At 59.3% G+C, this 20805-nt stretch overlaps 1 protein-coding gene across 2 annotated transcripts in view; it reads right to left on the bottom strand.

The window, feature by feature from the left end:
* RBM19 (RNA binding motif protein 19) overlaps positions 1-19258 on the bottom strand; it is a 91522-nt gene extending 72264 nt beyond the window's left edge. For both annotated transcript variants that reach the window (XM_054712699.1, XM_054712700.1), the window contains exons 1-16: positions 19134-19258; positions 17001-17183; positions 15950-16075; positions 15738-15776; positions 15308-15497; positions 14040-14320; positions 13383-13463; positions 12344-12422; positions 10842-10913; positions 9669-9872; positions 8583-8713; positions 7575-7696; positions 7045-7141; positions 6602-6712; positions 4454-4654; positions 3206-3335 (exon numbers count right to left, since the gene is read on the bottom strand). In XM_054712699.1, coding sequence (XP_054568674.1) covers positions 3206-3335; positions 4454-4654; positions 6602-6712; positions 7045-7141; positions 7575-7696; positions 8583-8713; positions 9669-9872; positions 10842-10913; positions 12344-12422; positions 13383-13463; positions 14040-14320; positions 15308-15497; positions 15738-15776; positions 15950-16075; positions 17001-17183; positions 19134-19169 — 2083 coding nt within the window. In that variant the 5' untranslated portion in view covers positions 19170-19258. The remainder of the gene's footprint in view (positions 1-3205; positions 3336-4453; positions 4655-6601; positions 6713-7044; positions 7142-7574; positions 7697-8582; positions 8714-9668; positions 9873-10841; positions 10914-12343; positions 12423-13382; positions 13464-14039; positions 14321-15307; positions 15498-15737; positions 15777-15949; positions 16076-17000; positions 17184-19133) is intronic.
* Positions 19259-20805: the final 1547 nt, after the last annotated feature.

Genomic DNA, 20805 nt, shown 5'->3' with positions numbered 1-20805 from the left:
GGAACCGCTGACGGCGATCGCGCTGTCCACTGGCCGCTGAACATCAGTGGGACAGGCGTCCTCCCTCCCTCGGAGGTGAAGCTAGAACCCAGCATCTCTCCAGGACCAAAGAAGAATCTACATAAAGGCTCCTTCCCACACAATTTACCCAACAAGGGCCCCCATGGTGTGGCCATGTGTACTCAATCCCCACTTGCAAAGCAAAGCAGGGTACAAACTGTATCACTAACGATGGGGAAGCAGAGCTATGCAAATAGCTAAGACTTAGGTTCCAAGTGAGAACTTCAATCGAAAGGAACGCTGGCCTTTAGCTGGGAGGACAGCTCCACCCTGGCTCTCCCTGCATTTGCGTCGGGGAGGGGAGGGGAGGGCAGGGGAGGGGAGGGGAGGGGAGGGGAAAGGAAGGGACTGAGGCGCACGCTGGGCAGGCACGCGGCTCCAGGCCTCAGTGTGCTGTCTCATTAGGGACCTCAGCAGCCACATTCCCAGGGAAAATTCTGGGGCTGAACCCTAAGTCTCAGGTGCCTGCAGGTTGGAGAGGGGTTTATGGAAGACTGAAAAAAAAAAAAAAAAAAAAAAAGAACGGTGGGGATGATGGAGACCAAGAGGGCTCACAGCAGCTTAAGGGGCAGCTCCCTCTTGACATTGGCCACGGCTGCCACGTAGGACGGTCAGCCCAGGGTGGTCAGATGTTAAGATGTTTCCAGAGAAGCTGAAAGTCCAGCTCGTCCGGGAAAACCCATGGTGGAAAGCCTTGGCAACGAGCTCACGCATGTCGCAGCTCTGCACCGGGCAATGGTCAGCTCGTGGCCGCCAGCGGTCAGCCGGCGCCCTGTGCTCCACCGCTCCCGCCCGGGCAGACTCCTGGCCAAGCCCGCTGGCCCCTCCCTCGGCCTCTCCCGGGGGTCGGGACTCCAGCCAGGCCCAGTGTGGCATCCAGGCGTCGCAGCCTCAAGACCAACAGCTCAGGGGCCCAGCAGCTCTGAGCGTGGCCAGAGTCTCCCCACGCCAGCTGCCTCCCGACCCAGGGGCAGGGGCGGGTCTGCGTCTGGTTAAAGCCCCGGGTACCTGCCCAGAAGGGGTGACGTCTGGGCTGTGACAGCTCTGAGTCGACAGTCAGTGTAGCACCCCAGAACCAGACAGAGCCTCCTTCCCTGGCGAGTGAGCTGCCCTCAGGCCCGGCCCAGGATGAATGAGGGGCCTGTGAGGACGGCCAGGACCTGCTACCTGCCCGGCTCCTCTGGTCCCTCCCACTTCTAATGAGCCAACCAGCACTCCGGACCCCAACACCTGAGGAGCATCTGACTGAAATAAAGGCCATGGATCGAATGCGGCCTGGCCTTCCTCCAACAGCACGGAGCCATTGCCGTTTCCCTAAACCTGTGTCCCCGCGCCCGCCTCCCGCCCCTGCACCCCCCTGGGCTGCGGGAAGAACTAAGGAGACAAGAGCACCGCAGCCTGTGATCTGCTGAGAAGAGGGGCCTGGGAGAGACGAGAAGGGGCCCAGACTCATCAGGAGGTAGCGCAGAGCTGGGAGAGCACGCGGCCTGGGAAACGAGTGATGCCGATACTAGTGCGGCTCCGGGTAACTGTGCCTTACCCACGGAGCCGCAGCATCCTCACCGAGAGAATGGAGTTAGACGCACACTTACACGTGTGCACGCACATGCACACACTCACACCCCCTCAGCTCCTGGCCCCGCGTGGAGAGACAGTAGAAAGACTAGAAAGCATAAACGAGGAACTGCGGAACTCAAACAGATGTTTGCCAACGAAATCACCAGGAACCAGAAGAGGGAAGAAGTAAGAAAGGAGGCGGGGCTGGGCCCAGGGTGGGCAGAGGGGGGCGGGAGGGAGCTGGGAGGCCTGGGAGAACGCGCTGCCATCGGGTTAGCACAATAAATCCAGTCACGCACCGCCGCGTGGGGCCTCATTGTAATCAGGCGGCAGAATTTAGCCGCTCCCTCCCCTCCGCTCGGGGCGACGGCCGCCAGCACAGACTGTTATCAGCAGCGAGCAGCTTTTCGGGGCCCCCTCCCCCTCGGAGGCCTTTATCTGGAGGTGAAGGTCTTGGTTGTGGGGAGATAAAACACACGGCCCCCCTCCCTCAGGACTGGTACAGAGAGCGGAGGGCTGCACAGAGGGGTGAACAGAAAGGCTCGTCCACGCCCCTCCTGCCCGCCCCCCTGGGGAGCCCGAGGACACGCAGGGCTGGCTGCTGAGCCCGTGCGGTGCGGACGGGCCTGGGGAAGCTGCGGGAACAATGCGGAGAGGCGGCCGTCAGGGAGGAGCGGGTGACAGGGAACAGCGCAGGGGACAGAGGGGGCTGTGTACGTGATGGTGTTAGCAAAGGAACAAAAAGAGGCCCCGGGTGAGCTCTGGGGGATTCACCTGACAACAGGGCTCGGAACCAGCAGACATGGCCCCAACCTGCACTTCTTCTCCTTGCTGTTAACACTTTTTAAAAAACAGGAACAATGGGTATGGTAGATACCAGACTTATTTTTTTAAATAAACTGGTAACCCCCAAGGGGTAGAGGGAAAGGGGGAGAAATGTTACTGACGGCCAAGATCTTGGCCCCTGGCTAAAAACCGTCACAGTGCTTTTAAAAACTTTTCTAAAGGCCTTTAATTCTAGGATGCGGTCACCGTCTCCAGACTAAGTGGTTCTCAACTGGGGGCTGCACTGGCCTCGGGGGGTTCGGGTGATCCACCACTGGGGCGCCCCTGACCCTTCTGGTGGGTCCAGAACGTGCAGTGTCTCACCATCCTCAGGACATCGCCACAAGAGAGCTGCGAGGCCCCACTGCCAATGGCACCCCTCCCTCCCTCCCTGCCTTTGCAGCCCCTGGACGCCAGAGGGCGCTGCGCCACTCCCGGACCCTCCGGAATGACTCCTCCACCAGCCACCCTGGCCCAGGAGGCATCCCCGCGGTGTGTGAAGGCTGTTTTCACTGGCTGTGTTCCGAGTCCCTAGTAACAGGTTCTAAGTAGTTGACTGTCCTTACACCCTCTCATTGACAAGCCAAAAAGCTGGCTGCCTTGGCTGCACCCATCATGTTTACGCTCTATTTTCTAAGAATGCGCCTATGAAATCCAAGAGTCTGAGACCCACTGGCCTTGGGGACGAATAATGAACTTTAAACCTAATAAATGGTGCCGCCCACCCGTTTCCCTCGCCGCTGTCCCGGGACTCAGCTCTCACCGGGTTCTGGCTCCGCCCGATCCTTTTCCGCAGGCTCCACCGGTGTGTCTTGGGGTTCCTCCCTCTGTGGGGCTGAGCTGGAGAAGACGCCCATGGGAGCCCACTCCAGATACAGGGGGACGTGGTGGAACTGCAGAGACAGGTGAGGAGGGACTCGGTGTCTTACACAGATGAAGGTCAGAGAGGACGAGGGTCAGAGAGGACGAGCGACTCGCCCGGGGAAGAGCCGGGGGGGGGGGGCCGAGGGGCACACAGCCCAGAACCCTCCGCCGCCCGATGCCTGAGAAGCACGGGGCCTGCTGCAGCTCAGGGCGGGGGAGGGGCCAAGCATGTGAGTCCCGGTTGCCGTGGCCGGGGTCTGAGCGGGCAGGGGGCGGGGACAGACCAGGGTGACATGCAGCTCTCGTGCAGGAAGTGCAGTGGGGCCGCTGGAGACCACGCTTTCTCTCCCCGCAACAGACTCTCGGCCACGCATGTGCACATACGTGCGTGCGGCTGTTCTTTGAAAGGACAAACCAGACACTGACAGAGGCTGCACATCGCTAACGAGCCTGACAGAGAAGCTACTTGCAGTGGCTGAAAGGTGGCCCCAGACGATCCGTCCGTGTCCTGACCCCCAGCACCTGTGTGACCCGCTTTGGAAAAGGGGTTTGCAAATGTCATTAAGTGAAGGATCTGAAAGTGAGGTCATCCTGGGTCCAGCCAGAAATGGAGGAAAGGAAAAGGCACGTGAGGAGGCAGAGGCCAGTGCAGCAGCCACCGCCATGGGCACTGGCGCCACCAGTTGGGGGGGGGGGGGCCCTCCCTGGAGCCTCAGAGGGAGCACGGCCCTGCAACACCCCCATTTCCCACCTCCGGCCTCAGAACTGTGAGAGGACACATTTGTGTTGTTTTAAGCCACGAGGCTGGCGGTAGCCTGTTATGGCGGCCACAGGAAACTACCACACTAATTAATCTGTGTGTGAGTGTACGTTTGTTTATACCAAGGACAGGAGACAGCCGCCTACAGAACTGACTTCTAAACTACTGTGGGTACAAGATCCCAAAAGCAGGAGAATGAGGGTCAAGTCCGAGGGAGCAGAACGCCGAGGAGACCGAGGAGCCCGAGCTTCTCCATCTGTGATCTCAGTGGGGGCTCAAGCTCCGTCAGCACAGAGCAGGGGCGTTCAGAGGGGCTCCCACGGGCCAGGCCCTGCTAAGACCGTCGCTGGGCCCGCTCCCGTCACCCGGGGCGCAGGCGGCGCCTACCTTAGAGTAGGCCAGGTGGCGGAAGGCCTTGCGGGCCTCCAGCGGCTCCAGGAACTCCACGATGGCGGTGACGCCGCCCTCGGGCAGCAGCACGCGGCCCAGGCTGCCAAAGCGGCCGAAGGTCTCCTGCAGCTCGGCCGCCAAGGTGCCCGCCGGCAGGTTCTTCACCAGAATCACGGTTTTGCTTCGCTCCGCAGCGGGCTGCGAGGGAGGAGAGGAACACATCAGGGACAACAGGAGGCCGGCCCTGCCACCAGCACGATCTGTGGTCGACTCCAGACCAGACACTCCAAAGGCCGGCCCGGGAGACGGCACCATCTCAGGCGCGTGGCTCCTGGATAAGAGGCGGCTCTGTGGAGTGGGTAAGGGTGAGGACACCAGGGTGGACCCCCTGGGTCAAATCCCCGCCCCTCCACTGTGGAGCCGTGGCAGATGCCGCCACTGCCCACCGCAGCCCTGCGGGACATCCTGGCGCTCCAGCCCAGGCAGCATCTGCATTCACGGCCCAAGCCCAGGCCCAGGGCCTTTTCCTGCGACTGCAGGCGCCTGCTGTGACATCATGGCAGGCGACAGGGCTGGGAGCAGCCCGGGCTCCCAGGGGTTGGTGCGTCCCTGGTCCTGTGGGTGGGACAGTCCCAGGGAGGGCTCTGCAGATGTCCCCAGATCCAGCTCAGCCCTGCCGGACGAGGTGCTGTCATAAGCCCGCCCTGCACCGGGCTCCTGCCCTGCCCTTGGCCTTTCTCACTGTCTGCTGCCCCAGACGACACCTGCCCTTGCCTCTGAGTCTGCTTTTGGAAGAACCCAAACCAAGACACTAGATACCTGAGACGCACTGCCCTGCGCCCGGCCCCTCACTAACATACGGACCCGGGGCCATCTCCAGGGCCGCTCCGGGAGAGGGCTGCAACAGCCGCGCTCACACAGGCAAAGGGCGCACAGAGCGTAAGCGCTGTGTGAATGCCAGCAACTGTTTCATGGAAAACAATGTTGGAGGGGCACAGGAGAGCCAAAAACATGTAATGGGCAAGTTCCAGGTTTGGGATCATCTGAGCAGGACTCTCAGCTCAGCCACTGACCTGGCCTGAAACCTCGGGTCAGCTGCTTTCCCCGTGGGCCTCAGTGATCTCATCTGTGAAATGGGCTAATGGTTAACACCCATACTGTAGGCCTCCCAGGGTCTCCTCATAGGGGAGGGCACATCTGCAGGTGGGAGAGGCAGGGCACCCATGGGCTTTGTAGGTGCAACTCAGATTGCAAGTGTAACGATTTGGGACGTGGACTCCGGGGCCACTTTCAAGTCTGGCTCCACCATGAACAGCTGCGTGGCCTGGAACGAGGGCCTGCACCTCTGTGACGGTCCCTTCTGTATGACCGGGCACAGCAGTGCTGCTTCCCACGAGGGTTAGGAACGTGAAACTCGGAAGGGCGCTTTGGTAAGTCCTGATAGATGCTAGCTAGTGATACAGTTACTTAGCCATCCACCCACCTCCCTACCTCCCTCTCATCCATCGCCCCCGCTTCCCACCCACTCAGCTATCCGCCCATCCTTCCATCCTAGGCACCTTTTAAGGTCAAGTCCAAGGCAGGTAAACCTGAGGAAGTTGCTGTTTGGGAGGCGGGAGCTGAGACCGAGCCCAGGCTCCTGCCACAGTCTCTCTGTTGGACCTTTAAGTCACCCCCCGCCCTCAGGGCCTCAGTTTCCTTGTCTGAGGATGTTAGGTGCTCACTGGACCCCCAAGACTTCATCAGCCATAACCCTAAGAACCCCACCTGGTGGAGTGAGCACATGGAGGTGACCGCTCCCCTACTTGGTTCAAGGAAGGCCTACGACTCAGACAGACAGCAGCTGCTCTTAGAAAGGAGCTGGGTGGTGGTGGTGGGGGGGGACGGGATGTTTGGGGCCCCCTGGTCTGCATGAAGGTTACGAGGTAGCCCTCTTGCATATGGCCCCCGAGACACTATCCAGTCAGACAGGCGCCTTGTCTGACCCGTGTGGTTTTCTTCCTATCTTTGGAAACTAAAAATTAACAGCAAGCATCACCCTCGACAGGCCGGATCCTCAAACCCATTGCCACGCCGCCAACCTGAACCGCCGCCCAGCTCCGGGCTCCCGTGGCCGGCGGCCGCGCCGAGCTGGTGCGCACCCACCTGGCTGAAGGAGTCCAGGCTGACCCCGTTGTCCAGGAGGAAGCGCCTCACTTCCTGCACGAGCTGGGTCTCCCCGAGGGCCACGCGCACGGCCACGCTGCCCCTGGTCTCCTGTGGGAGGGGAGGAAGAGGCCGTTGGCTGTCGGGCAGGTGACGAGCAGCCTCCGTGGCCCACAGCCTGCGAGGAAGGCCTGGATGGAGAGGACCCCCCGATGCCCTCCCCGACCCACTGACCGGCTGGCTGTGGCTTTCACCTCTCGGGGTGGCTCCACACAACCCCGCAGGAGCCAGGGTCGAGGGGTGGCTGGACGTGCCGGGGCCCAGGCTGCCCACGGTGCAGCAGAGGCCCACTCCCAGGCGGCCCAGCACGATGCCCCCTCCTTGCCCTTGGCCCCCTCAGGTTTGGCCGCCGGCCGGGTACATCAGACGGGCCGCTCACTCACGTGGTCAAACACTTGGCTCTTGGTGGCGCTGTACTTCTGTGCGATGGCGTCGGCCACTGCATTCGGGCCCATGAACAGCGTGTTCCAGTTGTGAGAGCTGAGGCAGGAGAGGGACGTCAGACCGCAGTGCGACGACGGGGATATTGTTTCAGATGCGAAACCTTTGAGAAGTGAGCCCTCGGCCTGCCATTCTAAACCCCAAAGCCTCTCTCCCCCCAACTCCCCTGGAGTGGGCCACCTACCCAGGGCCTGGGGACGCGGACAGCGACGATGACATGGACAACCCTCCCATGTGTCAGGCACCCACTCTGTGCCGGGGACCAAGCTCTGCCTGTTCACTTGTTTAATCGCTAGGACTCCGCATAGCACAGCACCGCTGATTCTCCCACTTTGCAGATGAGAAACGGGCTCAGCAAGGTTATAGCGAGGCTGGACCCACCACAAGGAGCCAGAGCCCCGCGGCGGCTGGGGGAGAGGGGGCGAGGGCAGCAGGAGCCTGGTCAGGCCCGAGGCTGCGCGTGCGTAAGAACCTGGAGCTGTTGGCTTTGTCTTTGGCCTCTTTCTTCTTCTTGTAAGAGGATGATCCCGGGGCGCTGGCGTCCTCGCTGGCTTCTTTCTTGATGGTGGAGGGTAATACATGGAGCATCCTGCCCTAGAGGGGGCGAGGGAAAGGGGTCAGGGGAGGGAGGGGGCAGGTGCCTCCACATCCTGCCCCGGGAGATCGGCCTCTCCGAGAGCAGGCGGCAGCACCGGGTGCTGAAACCCTCAGACGTGGCCTCAGGCCGAACGACCTTGTGGTTACCCTCAACCCAGAATGGGGACGTGGCCACGGGACCCGGGGCCTGACACTGGGATGGAGGGCAAGTGACAGCCTCACAAGGGAGACTGGTCAGCCTGTAAGTGCCACCCACCCCCACCCCGAGGCCAGGCCCATCCTGCCCCTGCACACGTAGGGCCTGCACGGGAGGTCTGGTCCGGAGGCCACAGAGCTCACTGCACTATGCAGGCACGGATGGAAAGGGAATAGGGGGACGGAGCCTGGGTTGGGGGTGCGCACTGAGCACCTTACTTGGAGGTGCTGGGAAAAAAGACAAGAGCGCCTTCCACTCTATTGTGGCCATTTAACATGACCACGCCCAACTCCTTCCTTCCTTCTTCCTCTCCCAAGTGCTGCTTCTCCAGACGGAGAGCCTATTCATTCATTCATTCATTCATTCATTCATTCAGCAAACCCTCTGGGAGTGCCCACTAGGCGCCAGGCGCTGTCCCAGGTGCTGACAGATCAGTGGGACCAGAGCCGACCAGCCCCCAGGGCGCTGCCCTCTGGGCGGGTGTGAGGACAGCTTCCCAGGCCACTAGTGCACTTCCTTAGCAATGTGAGGGTGTGCACACGCACACACACGGCCTCTCCCAGCCACTAGTGTGCTTCCTTAGCGATGTGGGGGCGTGCACACGCACGTACGCACGCACTCATGCATGCACACACACGGCCTCTCCCGGCCACCTGGGCCCAGCAGCCCCAGGCCCTGGGCAGTCACCTGGAACACCTGCCCGTCCACCTCCGCGTAGGCCTTCACCGCGTGCTCAGGGAACATGAAGGAGACGAAGGCAAAGCCCTTGGGTTTCTTGGTCAGGCTGTCGATGGGGTAATGCAGCTCGGACAGGGGGCCTGCGGACAGGAGGGGGATCAGTGTCTGGGGCCGGGGTGGGCCTGCACCTCGGCACTGAGCAGGTGACGGTCTTCACTGGCGAGAGCATCGGGCTGCCGCTCTGGGTCGGCCCGTGGCCAGAGGCTGCAGTGAGACCACCTCAAAGGTCAAGGGTGTCCCGGACACAACCCTTTATGCGTCTCTCCTGACAGCACAGGTGCTGGGCTAGGTCCTGCCTCCACCACCTACAGGTGTGGTCTTCAGGTGCCTCAGTCTTCTCATCTGCAAAGTGGCATCATCAGAGCACCTGACTCACGGGTGCTGGGAGGGTTAAAGGCATTGACACATGAAGTGTACTAACAGCGCCTGCTCAGTGCCCTGGAAGTGCTTCCAATCTACTGACTCCCTCTCGTGTGCAGCCGGCCCTGCTATCAACTAGGGTGCTGGCCTGGGGGGAAGGATCCGTGCTCAGGACAGCAGTAACCGCAGGCTGGAAGGTTACACCAATGGCAGAATCCTGCTCAGGGCCTCCCTGTCCCACACCAGGCACTCAACCACGCCCCGATCCCTCACCACCCAGAGACGGCCTCCGAATAGAAGTAGGAGAGCCTCCAAGGGATCTCAGAGGCATCAAGACCTCACCGTCACTTTAAACCCTAACTTCCTTCCCTTCACAGCTGTGACCTTACAACTGAATACAGCCCAGGGTGACCCAGCTAAACGACAGGTCTTCAAGTTCATGTTCATGTCCTGTGAAATAATAGCAACAATGCCTACAGTAAAACCACCCTCGCTATCAAACACAGCATGTGCGAATTCTCACAGCAGCTCAGGGATCATCAGCCCATTTCACAGATGAGGAGACCGAGACAAGAGGGGACGACATGAGCCCAAGGTCAAGAGCTGAGGGGCAGACTGGGACTTGAAGCCGGGCCTGCCTGCTCTCAGCCGCGTGCTGCGGGGAGCCGCGCCCACCGTATTTGGAGAAGATCTTCTCCAGGTCCTCCTCGGTGCTGGTGTAGGGCAGGTTGCGCACGAAGAGCCGCCCCGAGTCGGCCAGGTCCTCCTCCTCCTCGTTCTCCCCGAGCGTCCGGCCCTGCCAGGGTTTGCTGCTGCTCTTCAGGGGCCCCTTGGCCACGGGGACAGCCTTTTCCCTGAACACCTCGATGTAGCGGCCACCTGCACAGGGAGAGGAGTCAGGGCTCTGCGGGGAGGCCTGGGACTTGCCAGTGACTCCTGACTGACGATTCCAAACTCGTCATCGCCGCCTTCCGGATGCCAAGGCCCAGGCTCAGGCCGCAGCGCTGGCCTGACCCGAAGGCCCTTTCCCCATGTCATCCATCCTGCAAGTCAGTGTCAACCGGGGGGAGCCTGCCTGGGCCGCCTCCGTCCAGATCTGCATCCTCTGAGTTGAGGGCATGTGTCCCGGCACCGATGGCTACTCTGCCTTAGGACAGCAACACATGACGTATGACACCCAACGCCGAGGAGCCCGTCGCCCTGCCCTAGTGAACTCTTCACAAGCATCACCCGGGGCCTGATTAGACAGTGACCACCACTATCTCCTCCACGTGCACACAGTAGGTGCTCAATAAACACCTACTGCCTGACTGGCTGACAAGACTGCGTGGTTTCTCTCCTTCCCTGACAGAACTTGCGTCCTCACTAGGGGCCGATGGCTGGATCTGAATCACTTGTCCATGCCAGGGGCAGGTCAAAGGTCACGTCCTCGCAGACCAATGCAGGGACTTGCACATGCTGCCCCTGTACTGTTCCCTGTACCGGAACGGCCTGCCCCACCAGGCCAGGGCTTGCTCCCTCTGAGCCTCTGGGTTTTCTCAGCTTCTCGGGGAGGCCCAAGTGGACACACTCCTGTTTATAAACGTGCCTCCTCCAATCCTGACTCTCCGCTCTGCATTTCCCCACAGCACAGCCCACCGGATGCCGCCCCCTCTCTCCCCTTATGTCCATTTACTCTCCATCAGCTGCACAAGCTGTCCTGCTTGCTGCTGTCTCACCAGTGCCCAGAGCAGTGCCTGGCACAGAGCAGACCCTCGACCAAACGTGATGGAGTAAAGGAATGAATAAAGGAATGAATGAACGCACCCTGCCTCCACACAGAGCCGGGGCCTGTCCCCGTGTCCTTACCCATGTATTCTCTGTTGCACTTCAAAGCTTTCTTCACTTCCTCTTCGCTGCTGAAATCCACAAAGACATACCCTGAGGAAGGACAATGACAAAGGTCAAGTCCGCAGACACGCGCAGGAGTCCCCCACACTGTGCTAGGTGTTCAGGAGAAGCTGAGCAGAGAGTGGGGAAGAACTTGCAGCTTTGCCAATTCTCCAAAATGCAGATTCCCTCCCACTGTGGCCGAATCTCCCTTCGCAGAATTTTCAGGCTGGGGGGGAGGAGGGAGGGGCCGTCCAAGGCCTGCGGAACCATTTGGTCTGGCCCTGCCAAGGCATCAGGGGTGAGTTAAGAATTAAGTCGGTAATTTTGTATGGCCCATGAATGGTGTTATAAATACCAGCGTGGGGGTCTTTTCCAATCTCAGCCTGCACCGGGGGCTGAAGTCCAGCCATTACTGAGCCCTCAGCGCGGGGCCAGCCTGCCACCTCGGCAGCTCTCATGGGGACATCCGATTACTTCCCTGAAGCGTCATGCTCACAGGCCAGCTCTCTCCAGCTCCAAGGCCTCCAATATGGTTCCTTGTCCTGACACCTCAAGTGTGCCCCTCCCGCTGGTCTCTGAAGAGCCAGTCCTAACGCTGGCTCGCAGGGAGCGTGGATGGGCGGTCAGCACTGTTGTAAACGCTGTACACACTAACTCACTGAGTCCTCACAACTAAACGAGACAAGGCCACCCCATTGTTCCGATGAGGAAACTGACTCTATGTTCTGGTCTAAGGCCCCAGGACCGGCAAAGGATCTGAAGTGGCCGAGCTGGGATCTGAAGCTGGGCAGGCTCTCCCCTGCCCTGTATTGTACCCGAACAGGTGGGCAGGGAGAGAGGGCCGCTGGCCACGGGGCCTGCCTGGAGAGCAGGGCTGCGTGCTCAGAGGGCCGGGGAGCGGACACAGAAACCTGAAGGCAACAAGACCACCCCTAAAGCAGGTGCCCTTCTTCCCCGGACTCTGGCCCCAGCAGCTCCTGCAGCTTCTTGCCAAGGACAGCCTGCATGCCCAGCGCTGCCCAGAGGCCTCGGCGAGGTTCCTGGGAGCATAACTCTGCTGCTGCGTGTCCTGCAGCCCCCGCCGGGGCATAAGGGGGCGCCCACCTCTCCAAGCTCAGACCCTTCCTTCCAGCATGTTCGCTGCCCAGAGTGGAACCCTGGCTGAGGACAGTGAGGGGCAGCAGCACCCATTCTTGGCAGCTCAGAGTGCTGCCTGTCGGCACAGCAAACCTGGGCCGGGGACATCTGTTTAAAGCAACAGGCGAGCCCACTGGCAAGAGCGGAGACAGAGAACCAGTGACAACTACGCACCAGGCTCAGGCAGGGACGAGAGACCCTCGCCCGAGCAGCCTAGCCAATCCACGGAGCCGGAACCACAAAGGAACAAGAACAGCCACCCCTTAAGGGTCCCCCAACTCCACTGCCCTGACCTTCCACCTTCCCCAGCTGCCTCTGGGCCCCCGACACCCAGACCTCACCTGTCTTGTTCCCGTGAGCATTCCTCACGATCCGAATGGCCACCGGTTTCAGGGGCGCCAGGAACTCCGTAACGTTTTTCTAGAGGAAGGGAAGGTTCCTCCTTTATCAACTGGTAATAAAAGCGCAGCCCAAACAAAGAAACCCGGGCCGAAGTTCTGGACGAGGAAAGATTACCAGTGTTTCATCCTTTCTCATTTCTTTCCTCTAAATATACACAGCTTTCCTCCATCACTAAATAAAACGAACTTGGAAAAAATCTGAAGAGCTGAAATCGGTTTGGCTCAGTGGATAGAGCATCGGCCTGCGGACTGAAAGGTCCCAGGTTCGATTCCGTTCAAGGGCATGTACATTGGTTGCGGGCACATCTCCGGTGGGGGGTGTGCAAGAGGCAGCTGGTTGATGTTTCTCTCTCATCGATGTTTCTAGCTCTCTGTCCCTCTCCTTTCCTCTCTGTAAAAAATCAATAAAATATATTTTTTAAAAAAAGAAAAAAAATCTGAAGAAAAGCTGGATGTGAAGGATGTAAATATAAAATAGTAATGCACCATCGGCATTTTAAGGCACTGTGTCTGACACCCCCCTCCCCCCAGTGCCTTTTATATATTTGGGGTTAAGTCTGGCCTTTCCCGCTTCTCCTCAGTGCAGGCATACCTGTCCCTGTCCCCTCAGGGTGATGGCTCGCAGCCGCTTATGGTGCTGCTGCAGGCCGTCCCCCGTACTCCTCCCCCACCCCCTCCCCGCCCCCCGGTCTCTCTAATCCGAACATGAGGGCGAGTCAAACACACTTTAAAATGCACTAGCACAGAGTATGGCTCACAAAGCCTTCAATACTGACCCGCTGCCCTCCCTTTTTCCAGCAGGAGAAGTATGCGCAGCCCTAGGCGCACCATGGGTGAGGCAGCCGCCCTCCTCGGGCTGGTGCAGCTTTTAGCCCCCAATTCTTCCCAGCTCGTCCTCCGCTAATCCTGAGGCCCCTGCAGCAGGGGTTCCCAGCACCCCACCCTCAGCTCTGGCCCTTGTCCCGTTAGGGGCACGCACCTCTGTGACGTTGAACGGGGCTCCACGCAGCTTCACGGTGTGGGGGGTGCTGGGTACCCGCTGGACGGCTGGTTTCTCTGTCTGAGTGACGGCAGAGAACAGAGTGGGAGTGAGTCCCTGGCACGGTGACACTGAGTGCGCAGAGGCGCGCTGCCGGGCGAGCCGGGGTGCCGGCGAGCATCCTGAGGTCAGGTGATGCTCACCGCCACCAACACGGGGCTCACTCTGCGCACACTGTGCAGGCACCATCAGGCACAGTCTGGTTGGGTCTCCCCTGGACTTCAGCGCCCTCCCCTGTGAAACCGCACATGAAGAATGCCTGCCCCTCAGACTGTCTTAAGAGTCAACGACAAAGGACACGGAAGGCACTGGACCGGCCCGTAGTAAGTGCTCACTTAATCGTACGTATTGTCATCGACTATGGGCTGACATCTGTGTACACTGCACTAAATACGAAGTATAACAGGTGGTACCCGTCAGCAGCTCACTCTCCAGTGACAGGAAACAGATTCAGACAGAAGTGCATGCACAGGTCACAGAGCAAATAGCAGAGCTGAGATGTGTAGCCAGGTCTGGGGCCTGCAGGGTACGCGGGCGAGGACATGGGGGACCCCCCACCGGCTCCCCGGACCCCCAGACCCACCCCGATCCACACACCGTGGCGCTGGCCCCCTGTGGTTTCTTGGTCCCAGACAGGGTGCCCTGCTCTGGGCCTGGCCCTGTCCTCTCTTGGCCCTGCCGGATGGGGGCAGCGCAGGGGTCCTCCTCCTCGGTCTCACTGCCTTCATCACAGTTCACGGCCTCATCTTCACTCTCCTCCTCCTCCTCCTCTTCCTCCGAGGAAGATGGCGACTCGGCCCGCACCACCTTGGATTTCAGGTAATCCATGTCCGACAGCTCCTTCCGCACGGCTGCCTTCGGTTCAAGGCCGCCCTCCTCTGGGAAGACAGGGAGGCCGGGAGTCAGGGACGGGTCCTGGCACCGAGGGAGGAGGCCTGGGACAGCAGGGGCACGAGGTGCCAAGCCCACCAGGACCAGGGGCCTGTGCCACGCAGCCCTGGTGAGCCCTCTGATTAACAGTCACATGGGTGAGACGCTGCAGTGTTGAGGTTCCACGTGCCACACGTCGGGAGCTGCGTGTTCCCCGCAGCAGCCCTGCCCTCGTCATCCACTCTTTCAACTGCGACCTAGAGGACCTTTTGGCCTGGATTAAACCCTCCGGCGACTACCAGGTGCTCGCAGGGAGAAACCCGAGCTCCTGCCCCTCAGACGGCTGACTGCCCTCCAGCTCCCACGCTGCAGCCACCCTGAGCCTTGCAGAACGCTGCTCCCTCTGCCTGCACCCCGCCTGTCCCCTCCACGACCGTGTCCCACCAAGTCCCAGCGAGTTCTTCGGACCCCAGCTTTGCACAGAAGCTATACCGTATGTAACATCCACATCGAACCCATTCTGTGCTTTAAGCCACAATGGATTCCCGTCCCTCACCCACCACTTCGCGTCCTGGGCTGCAACTGCTCACACACCCATCCGTCCCCGCACTACACCGTGAGCGCCTTCTGAGGGCGGGGCTGCCCCTCACCTCCCTCCGATCTTTGTTCTCGGGAACTCCTTTCCCCTTCCCCGCTTTCTCTCTGTGTCTTCACATAACACACTAATTAGTGGGTGATTTCTTTACGGTGTCTTTCCGCCCACCAGATGACAGCTTCATGGGGGCAGGATTCTTCGTCTATAGCTCACTGCTGTATCCCCAATGCCTAATGCGGTGCCTGGCACATAGTAGGTACTCAATATTTGAGTGGCTGAATGAATGAATAAGTGACCAAGATCAGTCAAGGCCGACGTACTAGAGGGCATTTGTGCAGGCCCGCGTGAGCACAGGCCAGCAGGCGTGCAGGGACCCGAGGGTGCGTGTCCTTGCCCTTACCTTCGGGGTCCTCCCCGGCTCCCTCCTCACTCTCCTGGCCCGAATCGGAGTCGAAGTTCAGGTAGTCACTGGCCCGCTTGCTCTTCCCTTGCGCGGGCTCCGCGTCCAGGGCATCGTTAGCCCAAGTGGCTGCCTGTGTCCGCCGCTGGTGAACCGACAGGAACTCCCGGAACTCAGTGTCTTCCTTCAGCTGGTGGCACCGCAGCGGGAAGAGGGAAACACAGGCCAGGACGACTCAGTCAGCTCACCCCTCCTGACTCCCGGCGGGTCAGAGCACCCTCCAAGTTCATTTCCCCTGGGGCAGCCGGGGCAGCCCCAGGAGGGCCGAGTGGACGCTTCACCGGACAAGAAGCCTAGGAAACCAGACTCGGCTCCAGCGCTCCCCAGACCCCTCCACTGCCCACCCTCTTGGGCACCAGGACAGACTCACCTTCTCCAGCTCACTCGCTGCCTTTTTCTTCTTCTTGTCCTACAAACGGAAGGTGCAGATGGTGAGGCCCACAGGTGAAGGGCGAGGGGAGACGAAACTGCAGGAACCACCCGAGAGGGAGTCCCAGGTCACCCCTGCTCCCCTGCCCGAGCCCCCAGGGGTGACCACCCTGCTGACACCGGGTTCGAGGGCAGGAGTGGCCTTCTACGCACTTTCTTAGTTTCTGGGGGCACCGAGTCCTTGTCTTTCGGAGGCTGCTTGGTCTGGCTTGGTTGCTGGGCATGCTTGCTCCAGGCGCGCGGCTTCGTCGGGTCCCCAAACGACTTGCAGAACTCCACCTGCACGGGCGAGGGAGGGGGGTGAGGGGGGACCTGCCTCTGCGCCCAGCCCAGCCACACTTCACAGCCAGGAGCTTGGGCTTTTAAAAAGGCCGCTGCCACAGCCTCGCTGAGCTGGCTGAAGCAAATTCCGCACCCTCCCCTCGCCTGGGCTTTGCCCTCTTCACAGCCCTGTGGGCGTGAGCCTTTACCAGGCAGTCTTGCTGTTTTGCAAGTAGAAATACGCTGAGCCTCCCCACAGAGCGAGGGAGGAGCCGTGACTCCCCCAATTCTCAGGCCAGGAACCGAACCACAGGGAAGTTAGTGACTTGCCCCAGATCACCCAGGTAGAAAGGGTCAGAATGGAGACTGGAAAACTCGATGTCTTTACAAAGTCATTAAATGCACGTGAGTGACAGAGTAGGACCTCCTCCTCCAGGAAGCTTTCCTGACTCCCCCCCCCCCCCCCCCCCCAACAAGGAAGGCACCTCATTTGTTCCTCAGCACTGACCACAGTGACTGAAAGCGGCCCCCCGTCCTCCCGTGGGCTGCTGGCTCCATGAGGACGGGCCAGGGGGCCACATCCACTCTAAATCCCCCGCGTGACGTAAGTGCTCATCAAGTGCTGGCTGAACAGGCGCGTGAATGAATGACATAGACCAATGGTTCTCATTTGGGGACCGCAGTGTCACATCACCTGTGAGCTTGTTAGACATGCACATTCCTGGTGGGCCCCCCCCCCCCCCCCCCACACACACACACACTGAATGAGAAACTCTGGACGGGGCCCAGGAAACCAGTTTAACAAACTCTCCGGGGATCCATAGGCAGGAAAGATTGAGAAGCAGAGGGACGCTGAGCACATCACAGCCTGAAAGGGGACAGGGGTAGGGAGGGAAAGATCGCTTTCGACAGGCAGGCAGGGGCGAGATTCTCGCCGACTCACCGTGATCCGGGACGTGTCAACAAAACTCTTGTTGAAATGGTTCAGTGCCCTCTGGGCCTCTTCCTCGGACTTGAAGCCGATAAAGCCGAACTTGCGGAACTTGCCGTCCTTGGTGAACTTGAGGCTGCAGTCCGTCAGCGTGCCAAAGGCGGCGAACAGCTGCCGGAACCGCTCCTCCTTCATCTAGGACAGAGGGGCACCGTGAGGGAGCGCGGGAGGTCAGAGCCCAGGGACAGAATGGAAGCTGGGATGGGAAGGGGAGCATCCTCATCCGTCACAGTGAGGCAGCAAGAGACACTCACTGCCTAGCCCTGGCCAGGTGGCTCAGTTGGTTGGAGCGGCGTCCCATACACCAAAGGTTTCGGGTTCCCAGTCAGGACGTACAGGAGGCCACCAAATGATTGATGTTTCCCTCTCATACCAATGTTTCTTTTTCTCTCTCTAAATCAATAAAAATATATCCTCGAGTGAGGATTGAAAAAAAAAAAAGACACTGCCTAAAGCTGATGGATATGATGGATAGATCAATAATAGATACTTTAAAGGTAGACCATTTTAAGGTAAATGATGGGTGAATTAAAAATAACGAATAACACTCCCAGTAAGTGTGGCGCAGTGTTCAGCATCGACCTATGAACCAGGAGAGGAGGTCAAGGCTCAATTCCCGGTCAGGGCACATGCCTGAGTTTCGGGCTCCATCCCCAGTGTGGGGCGTGCAGGAGGCAGCTGATTGATGATTCTCTCTCATCATGATGTTTCCATCTCTCTCTCCCTTCCTCTCTCTGAAGTCAATAAGAACATTTTTAAAAATAAAAAATTACCAACGGAGGAATAGATGACCTAGGTTCCTCATCTTTCATAGTGGGGGTCAGCAGATAGTCACTGGGTAAACAGGCCAAGAAATGGGGGCACATATTTGGGCAGAGAAAGAAACCTATGGGGAGTCCTAAAAATAAGCCAAAGATGGTTACTCCTGGAGAAAGAGGAGGGTAAGAGGGAACAAACTCTGCTTCTCAGCTTATACACTACTGTGCTGTCCAAATTTTTTAAATTGTGTCATAGCCGCCCTAGCTGGTTCAGCTCAGTGGACAGAGCGTCATCCGCAGGGTCCCAGGTTCGATTCCGGTCAAGGGCACATGCCAGGGTTGCAGGCTTGATCCCCAGTAGAGGACATGCAGGAGGCAGCCAATCAGTGATTCTCTCTCATCATTGATGTTTCTATCTCTCTCCCCCTCTCCCTTCCTTTCTGAAATCAATAAAAATATATTTTAAAAAAATTGTGTCATAGCCTTCCGATGCCCAATCTGTGGTGGGGAGGGGCAAGGGGGAGGTGAGGTTAAAAAAATCACAGCAATGAAACAGCAGTGACTTTGTGTCCTTCCTCTTTCTAAGGGGCGAGAGTCCCAAGGGGTAGAGTCAAGAGCACAGAAGACCTCCTACCAAAATGGCACATTTTGGATTCGGGGGATGGGGTGACTGGCCGCACCAGCGGGGTGGTACATTTCCCACGCAGGAAAGGTGACAGGGAGGGAGGTGAGGATGACCCAGAGCACCAATCCTCTGACCCCACATTCACCTGCTTCTCCCCTCACTTACTGGGCACGTGTGTACTGAATGCCTACCACAGGTTCTGTGCTGGACTCTGGGGAAACACAGTCCGAGTATTGGATAAATGAATGGTTCAAAGCCCGTTTATCGGTTGTCTTAAACTAATCTGACCTGCCCCGATGACGGGATTGGGAACCGGAACGCAGGCCCTCAGCCTATGACTCCCCACCTGCCGCCCATCAGCCCCCCGAGTGGAAAAGGGCTTTAGGTACAGGGTGTGACCCAGCCACGAGTCAACAACCACGAAATGTGACCGGACGCGAGGGGCTGGGGGAGCCAGGCCGGCACAAGGTGGGGACTGGGGCCTCCCTGGGAGAAGCTGTCGGGCTGGGCGTCAGGGACCCACCGGCCGGCTGCGAAACCTTGAGCAGTTACGCTCCCTCCCGCCCACTGTCAAAGGGGGAAAAGCCGAGGGTCCCGCCCCAGAGGGAAAACCCCTCAACTCTCCGCAGCCGGCTTCCTACCGACCCTTGGCTCCCGACCGGCCCTAATTTCAGATCCCCGGGTCCAGGCCCCTGCACTCACCCCGTTCGGGAGGTTCTTCACGATCAGCCGCGACATGGCGCACGGCCCCGCGGTCCTGACGCCAGCACGGTGCACAGCGTCCCCCGCAGACCACTTTCACGCCGCAGCCCTGGGCGCCGCCATCTTCACCGAGCCGGATTGCAGTCACGTGCTCCAGGCCTGGGGCAGCCCCTTCCGGAAGTGGGCGTGGCCAGGCCGAGCGACCCAAGGAAGTCACACCCACGAGGGGCGGGCCTGAGCGCTTGCATTCTGCGCAGGCGCAGGCTGTCAGGGCGGCACCGGAGGAGACCAGCGCTACGTCGGCGGGGGGCGGCGGTGCCTACCCTCGGCCGGGGGCTGAGGTGGCCCCTTCGTGTAGGAGCGCAGCGCCAGGCGTGCTGGCCGCCTTTCCTGTGGCCCTTTAGTGTCGCGTTCTAAGCCTGAGGACGGGGACGGGGTTAGCGGTTCTTGCCTAGCTTTTAGAGATGGGGAAACGGAGGCTCGGAGAGGCTGCCAGGCGCCGTGAGCCTACGGCTGAGCATCGCCTGTGACTACGGGAATGCGGACACGGGAAAGAAAACATCCCCGTGTTGCCAGCGAGTAAACTGGGGACCCCAGGAGGGAAGCAGCTTGCTCCGAGGCGTGTGGCTCCCCAGCAGTATGAAGCAGAAGTGGTTTTTTTTTTTTTCAATTTTTTTATTAAGGTATTATATGTGTACATATCTTACCATTGCCACCCCCCACCCCACTCCCATATATGCCCTCACCCCCCAGAGTTTTGCATCCATTGGTTATGCTTATATGCATGCATACAAGTCCTTTGAAGAAGTGGTTTTAAGCGATGGGATTACTGGGCTGCGGTAACAAATTACCGGGAATTGCCGAAACCGGTTTGGCTCAGTGGATAGAGCGTAGTCCTGCGGACTGAAAGGTCCCAGGTTCGATTCCGGTCAAGGGCATGTACCTTGGTTGCGGGCACATCCCCAGTGGAGGGTGTGCGGGAGGCAGCTGATTGATGTTTCTCTCTCATCGATGTTTCTAACTCTCTATCCCTCTCTCTTCCTCTCTGTGAAAAATCAATAAAAATATATTTAAAAAAAAATTACCGGGAATTTAGAGGCTTAAAACGACAGGAATCTCCTTCGTCAAGGCTCTGGGGGCCAGACATCCAAATTCAAGGTGTCCGCCTGGAAGGCTCAGGGGCCGGCCTCCCTGCCTCTCGCGGCCCCTGGTGGCTCCAGGCAGCTCCTGGTAACGTAGGTCACTCCCCCCTCTACCTCCATCTGCCCGTGGGCGCCTCCCTTCTAGTGTCCCAGCCAAACCCACCTGCCTCTTTCCTCTTAGGACAGTGCCATTGGGTGTAGGGCCATTGGGTGTAGGGCCCATCTGAAATCTAGACGAAGCATGTCAAACTCGCGGCCCGCGGGCGGCATGCCTCGTTTAGAAACAGGCAGATTGACTGTCTATCCAGAGCAAACATCCCTACACATGGGAAAAAATACCCTCAGGCTCAGAGCAGATGACCTCAGGGGTCACTGTGCTTCAAGTCCCTTGTTTATGCAACAGGTAGGTATTGATCCGGGTGCCAGTGCCCTTTAGGGAAATGCCCATCAGGGCTTTGTTTGGCGCAACCTGTGACCGGCGTCAGGACGGGAGGAGCGGGCTTTCGGAGCAGCTCCGAGAGCTTGGCCTT

Source organism: Eptesicus fuscus, chromosome 23, assembly GCF_027574615.1.
Source record: "Eptesicus fuscus isolate TK198812 chromosome 23, DD_ASM_mEF_20220401, whole genome shotgun sequence".
NCBI classification, from domain to species: Eukaryota; Metazoa; Chordata; class Mammalia; order Chiroptera; family Vespertilionidae; genus Eptesicus; species Eptesicus fuscus.
Note: the sequence above shows the minus strand (reverse complement) of the source record. Positions and strands in the feature narration are given on the sequence as shown.